At 39.5% G+C, this 7,434-nt stretch overlaps 1 protein-coding gene across 1 annotated transcript; it reads left to right on the top strand.

Moving 5' to 3' along the window:
• The first annotated feature begins 1,511 nt into the window (after positions 1-1,511).
• LOC113635787 (toll-like receptor 5) lies at positions 1,512-4,307 on the top strand. The gene is made up of 2 exons (XM_027135434.2): positions 1,512-1,672; positions 1,995-4,307. The coding sequence occupies exon 2, from the start codon at positions 2,002-2,004 to the stop codon at positions 3,946-3,948; it is 1,947 nt and encodes a 648-aa protein (XP_026991235.1). The 5' UTR covers positions 1,512-1,672; positions 1,995-2,001; the 3' UTR covers positions 3,949-4,307.
• The last annotated feature ends 3,127 nt before the right edge of the window (positions 4,308-7,434 follow it).

Below are 7,434 nucleotides of genomic sequence, written 5' to 3'. Positions count from 1 at the left end.
GTATGAGCCAAGCCACTGAGTTCTGGCAACAATAACAATAACAATAACAACAACAACAACAACATTTTAAAATAGTATTTATTACAAGACAAAACTGTCAAATGGGATTCTTTACATTTTCATACATTACAGAAATATGTACGCTAACAAACAAGGCAATGTTTACAACCAAGAAACTCAGGCCAGGATCAGGGATAAGTAATGATGTGATACACACACGCACGCACACACACACACGCACACACACACACACACACACGCACACACACACACACACGCACACACACACACACACACACACACGCACACACACACACACACACACACACACGCACACACACACACACACACACACACACACACACACACACACACACACACACACACACACACACACACACACACACACACACACACACACTTTCTTTCACACCCTCGGGCACTCCAGAGATTACAAACACACACACACACACATTCTTTCACACCCTCGGGCACTCCAGAGATTACAAACACACACACACACTTACACACACATTCTTTCACACCCTTGGGCAGTCCTGAGCTTACAAACACTTACACACCTACACACACTTTCTTTCACACCCTCGGGCACTCCAAAGCTTACACACACACATTATCTTTCACACCCTGGGCACTCCAGAGCTCTCTCTCACACACACACACACACACACACACACACACACACACACACACACACACACACACACACACACACACACACACACACACACACACTTTCTTTGACACCCTCAGGCACTCCAGAGCTTACAAACACACACACACACACACATTATCTTTCACACCCTTGGGCACTCCAGTGCTTACACACACACACACACACACACACACACACACACACACACACACACACACACACACACACAGAGTAAACCAAGCTCAGGTTCAAAGTGTATTGTTCTATACTTCTAAAATGTTTAAATTGCCCTTTCACAAAAGAAGAATGTGATTGGGACTGGGGTATGATTAATTTTGAACAGGCTAAAAAGAGAATCTCTGGCCATATCTATTATTATACAAATGAAGTTTACCTAACACATATGTGCATAGCAACTTATATATATATATATTCTCTCAAGGTGTATGAATAATTTTGAGCACAGGGAAGAAACATCCCTGATCACTGGACTGATAAAAGTGCATGAAACCTGAAGCAGAGTTTATGTTATAATGTAATATGTTATATGTTATAAACTCTCCCTCGGCTCTCTAAAGTCGCTTGAGAGCTGAAAGCGTTGACTCTTCATGATGAGCAGCTTCAAATCGACTGACTCACAGGATTTCTTTTTGCTGCTAAAATTCGAGATTTCAACTTGAAATAAATGAACGAAACAACACAAGCTTCATGTCCAAAGAAAGAACTTTCCCCTTGTCCAGAGTTTTCCTCACTGGCTTTCTGGAATTTCTTTTTGGGATTTGACCCTGAAACATCAGGTGATTATGAAACCAGTGTAAACATGTCCTGCAGGAAAATGAGAAAAACATCGTGTACAAGAATGGGATTTCCCGGGAGTTCCCAGGATTACATTACGACGACTATTTATTAAGATGCACTAGCAATGATTTTTTCATATCCTTACTAAGGAGAGCAAGATCATCCAGGATATTTTCTGTCTTTCCGGTGGAAAATTTGGTAAGAAATAAAAGCTCATTATTTTTTATAATAAAAGGCTGTGTACTTTGCTTGCAGTTGTTTACTGTATGTGCCTGAACTAGCAGAATATACGTAGCTTGAATTTTGCTGTTGAAACCATGAACTGATATGTTATGCATACAGAAAATCCAAAATGTAGGAGGTGTTTACTTTCATGTAGACTTTTTTCATGAGAATTTTATTTTATTTACTGAATTTTCACTGAAAATTTTTCAATCCCCCCACACTGACAGGCTAACATTGTGAAGTAAGAACATGTTACTCTACTCATGCCATTCTAATAACCATTGTATGTTTGCAGGTGTCTCATGATGAAAAGCAGACCCAGTTTTATTCTGCCATTCCTTCAATCATGGATCTGTCTTCTTCTGGCAGAATCGCCTTCAAACTGCTTCATTAGAGATGATAAAGCCTACTGTGCCCTGAGGAACCTGTACGAGGTGCCGGTTTTGCCTCCTAACATAACTTATTTGGATTTGACCTTAAATTACATTAGTGAAATCCATGAGAAATCCTTCTATGGCTTGGAAAAGCTACAGATTCTTGTGATCCAGCAACAGGAGGTAACGCTCGTCTTGAGGAATAACGCCTTTAGTGGACTGTCCAATCTGATAAAACTAGATCTGGCTTACAACACAAACCTACGAGTGGATCCAGGAGCATTCAACGGATTATTCAACCTTCAGATACTCAATCTTACAGAGTGCAAGTTATATGACTCTATTCTTTCAGGAGATTACCTGAGACCTCTGGTGTCTCTGGAGCAGCTTTCGCTACCTGGAAATAATATACGTAAAATCCGTCCTGCTCCTTTCTTCGTCAACATGAACAAATTACATATTGTAGATGTCTCCCATAACTGGATTAACAGTTTCTGTGAAGAAGATTTAGTCCATTTTCAGGGTAAACACTTCACACTCCTGAAATTGCGTGATATCAAAATGTCTGATATGAATCCATATTGGGGTTCGTGGAATAAATGTGGAAACCCGTTCAAGAACATGTCTATGACGGTGCTTGATTTGTCCCTGAACGGCTTCAGCGTCAACATGGCGGTGCTGTTCTTCAGAGCGATCCGAGGAACCAAAATCCACAATCTGATCCTTGAACAAAGTGGCAGCATGGGAAAGGGAGTTTGGTACAACAATTTTAAAGACCCGGACCGAGACACATTTATGGACCTGTCTGAGAGTGACATTAAGGCTCTGGATCTGTCCAAAGCTAGCATTTTTGCGCTTGAAAATTCCGTATTCGGTTATATGTCAGATCTAGAGGAACTCTTATTAGCTGGTAATTCAATCAACCTAATTGAGAAAGATGCCTTTTATGGCCTGGACAATTTAAGAACTCTCAATCTGTCTCACAACCTACTGGATAAAATTTATTCAGGAACGTTTAAGAATTTACCGAGTCTTGAAACACTGGATTTGTCTAATAATAACATACGGATGCTTATGTCTCAGTCATTTCACGGTCTATCCAATTTGGTTCATCTATCTTTATCTGAAAACTCCTTACAATATGTACATACGCTAGCACACCTTCCGCGGCTGAAAAAGCTCCGATTAGACGATAACAGAATTACATCATTGCACGGTCTACCGAGCAAAGCAAGAAACGTCACAACTATTGATTTGAGGCACAACAAATTAAGTAATGCCGAGAGCTTCTACACGGTATTAGTGGAATTCCCCCAAATTGAAAAAATTTACCTTGGAGGCAACAGGTTTTCATGGTGTTTCCTTAATTCTCACTATTCCGTGTCACCTTTAAACAACGTCCGATTTCTCGACCTCCACATGACCGGCTTGCAAACTCTCTGGCAACAAGGAAAGTGTCTCCACATGTTCGACCATCTCCACCAGTTACAGACTCTTCTTCTTCAACAAAACTCCATACATTCTCTTCCCAAGGACATTTTCAAGGGACTCACCTCGTTAAGCGCTTTAGATTTATCCGTCAACTCTCTGACCTACATATCTAACGACGTATTCCCTAAAAGTCTGAGCACACTGAAGCTTGCTCACAATCACCTCGGTTCTGTCGATCCACGAGCCTTCAGCACCCTGACCGAGTTAGACTTGTCTGCCAATCGCTTTCTTTGTGATTGCAGCCTGAGAGACTTACAGACATGGTTAAGTCAGAAAAGGGTGAAAATGTTGACCGCTGCTGAGGAACTGACGTGTGAGTATCCGGAACAGCAGCGAGGAAAATCTCTACTGCAAGCTGCATTGTGCAAAGACAAAAACTACTGAAATACATGAAAGACCGATGATGATTTGATTATTGTTTGATTATGTTTTTTATTACTGCTGCTGACAAGAACTTAAAGCGAGACACAAACACAACAAAGCTTGCTCGTCTTCAAGAACCTATAGTTTTTTGTCTTGTACACTGTGTGAGTTTGTAAGAAATAAAACATGACAGCACACACACGGGTTTAAGGAGATAATAATACCAGAGAGCTGTGAATGTGTAAAGTCATACTTACTTATTGTGATATTTTGTGTGTTTGTATTGTGCTGATCTTCAGTTACAGTAGTCCTTTGTGTTGCTCTTGTGTTGTGGCACCAAATCGTCCCTTAGGGATTAATAATAAAGTCTCTTTACTCTACTGTACTCTACACTACAGTATTCTACATGACACTATTCTACACCACTGTACTGTACTCTACACTACAGTATTCTACATGACACTATTCTACACCACTGTACTGTACTCCACACTACTGTATTCTACATGACACTATTCTACACCACTGTACTGTACTCTACACTACTGTACTCTACACTACTGTATTCTACATGACACTATTCTACACCACTGTACTGTACTCCACACTACTGTATTCTACACCACTGTACTGTACTCTACACTACTGTATTCTACATGACACTATTCTACACCACTGTACTGTACTCTACACCACTGTACTGTACTCCACACTACTGTATTCTACACCACTGTACTGTACTCTACATTACTGTATTCTACATTACACTATTCTATACCACTGTACTGTATTCTACACCACAGTATTCTACATGACACTATTCCACTGTACTGTACTCTACTGTACTGTACTCTACATTACTGTATTCTACATGACACTATTCTACACCACTGTACTGTACTCTACACCACTGTACTGTACTCTACATTACTGTATTCTACATGACACTATTCTACACCACTGTACTGTACTCTACACTACTGTATTCTACATGACACTATTCTACACCACTGTACTGTACTCTACACTACTGTACTGTACTCTACACCACTGTATTCTACACCACTGTACTGTACTCTACACCACTGTATTCTACACCACTGTACTGTACTCTACACCACTGTATTCTACACCACTGTACTGTACTCTACACCACTGTACTGTACTCTACACCACTGTATTCTACACCACTGTACTGTACTCTACACCACTGTATTCTACACCACTGTACTGTACTCTACACCACTGTACTGTACTCTACACCACTGTATTCTACACCACTGTACTGTACTCTACACCACTGTATTCTACACCACTGTACTGTACTCTACACCACTGTATTCTACACCACTGTACTGTACTCTACACTACTGTATTCTACATGACACTATTCTACACCACTGTACTGTACTCTACACTACTGTATTCTACATGACACTATTCTACACCTCTGTACTGTACTCTACACCACTGTACTGTACTCTACACTACTGTATTCTACATGACACTATTCTACACCACTGTACTGTACTCTACACTACTGTATTCTACATGACACTATTCTACACCACTGTACTGTACTCTACACTACTGTATTCTACATGACATTATTCTACACCACTGTACTGTACTCTACACCACAGTATTCTACATTACTCTATTCTACACCTCTGTACAGTATTCTACATCACTGTATTCAACTCTATATTACTCTACTCTATTCTACCCTTCTGTATTCTACTGTACACGTCTGTTCTGTACACTACTGTATTCCACTCTCTATTTCTATTCTGTTCTCTACTCTACTGTACTCTACTCCACTGTATTCTATTCTACATTACACCATTCTACACCTCTGTACTGTACTATACACCACTGTATTCAACTCTACACTCCTGTATTGTACTCTACATTACATTATTCTACACCTCTGTACTGTACATTACTGTACTGTACTCTCCACAACTCTACATTTATGTTCTGTACTGAATTCTACACTACTGTATTCTACTCTATATTACTCTATTCTACCCTTCTGTATTCTACTGTACACATCTGTTCTGTACACTACTCTATTCCACTCTATATTTCTTTTCTGTACTCTACTCCACTGTATTCTATTCTACATTACACCATTCTACACCTCTGTACTGTACACTACACTACTGTACTCCACTCTACATTTCTATTCTGTATTCTACATTACTTTACACAATTCTACACCTCTGTACTGTACATGACTGTACTCTGCTCTCCACTACTCTATATTTATGTTCTGTACTGAATTCTACACTACTGTACTCCACTCTATATTACTCTATTCTACCTCTACTGTACACATCTGTTCTGTACACTACTGTGTTCCACTCTCTATTTCTATATTGTACTCTACACCACTGTATTCTATTCTACATTACTCTATTCTACACCTCTGTACTGTATTCTACACCACTGTATTCACCTCTATATTACTCTACTCTATTCTACCCTTCTGTACTCTACTGTACACATCTGTTCTGTACACCACTGTATTCCACTCTCTATTTCTATTCTATTCTCTACTCTACTGTACTCTACACCACTGTATTCTATTCTACAGTACTCTATTCTACACCTCTGTACTGTACTATACACCACTGTACTATATTTCTATTCTGTACACTACTTATTCTACTCTCTACTACTAAGTACGGTTTTTAAATACGGCTAAGTACGGTGACCCATACTCAGAATTTGTTCTCTGCATTTAACCCATCCAAAGTGCACACACACAGCAGTGAACACACACACACACCGTGAACACACACCCGGGGAGCAGTTGGGGGGTTCGGTGCCTTGCTCAAGTATTGGTATTGCCAGCCCGAGACTCAAACCCACAACCTTAAGGGTTAGGAGTCAGACTCTCTAAACATTAGGGCAAATCTGCTGGGCAGAGCCTCATGCTTAGCAAAAGCTTCCTTGTAGCAAATCCCCATGTTGGGCAAAGCTGCTGCTTGCAGTAATGGACTATACTACTGAGCAAAAAACTCATTTATTTATAGAATTTTAAGATCGTTTTCTCAACATGCATATGAAAAAGCAACATGAAATACATGTGAGGAAACCGTGTATATAAAAAAAAAACCTTTACATCTATAAAACAAGAATAAATTAATTCAAATTAATAATTCTTTTGAAACAATAATAATGAATAACATCATTAATTAATTGGAGAGGATCACATTCAACTTATGCTACCGGCTCCTCTGAAGTAAATTTGCAGAGTAACTAATTGGTTGAAAAGTTGAAATTTGGACAAACCTCAGTTAACTTTAACATTCATTTAAAAAAAAAAGAAGAAAAAAAAGCATGGAACAAAATAATTCCTGCTCCACTGGGTTGCTGTTAGGGTTTGTTGCAATTTCTATGTTTGACCACTAGGTGTAATAGTAACTCTACCAGGATAACTGAGATGCTGAGCAATGCCACGATCCTGAAATGTGAGCTAATCAACATAGCGAGTCACTC

The sequence above is a fragment of the Tachysurus fulvidraco genome, chromosome 15, assembly GCF_022655615.1.
Source record: "Tachysurus fulvidraco isolate hzauxx_2018 chromosome 15, HZAU_PFXX_2.0, whole genome shotgun sequence".
In the NCBI taxonomy this organism is placed as follows: domain Eukaryota; kingdom Metazoa; phylum Chordata; class Actinopteri; order Siluriformes; family Bagridae; genus Tachysurus; species Tachysurus fulvidraco.
Note: the sequence above shows the minus strand (reverse complement) of the source record. Positions and strands in the feature narration are given on the sequence as shown.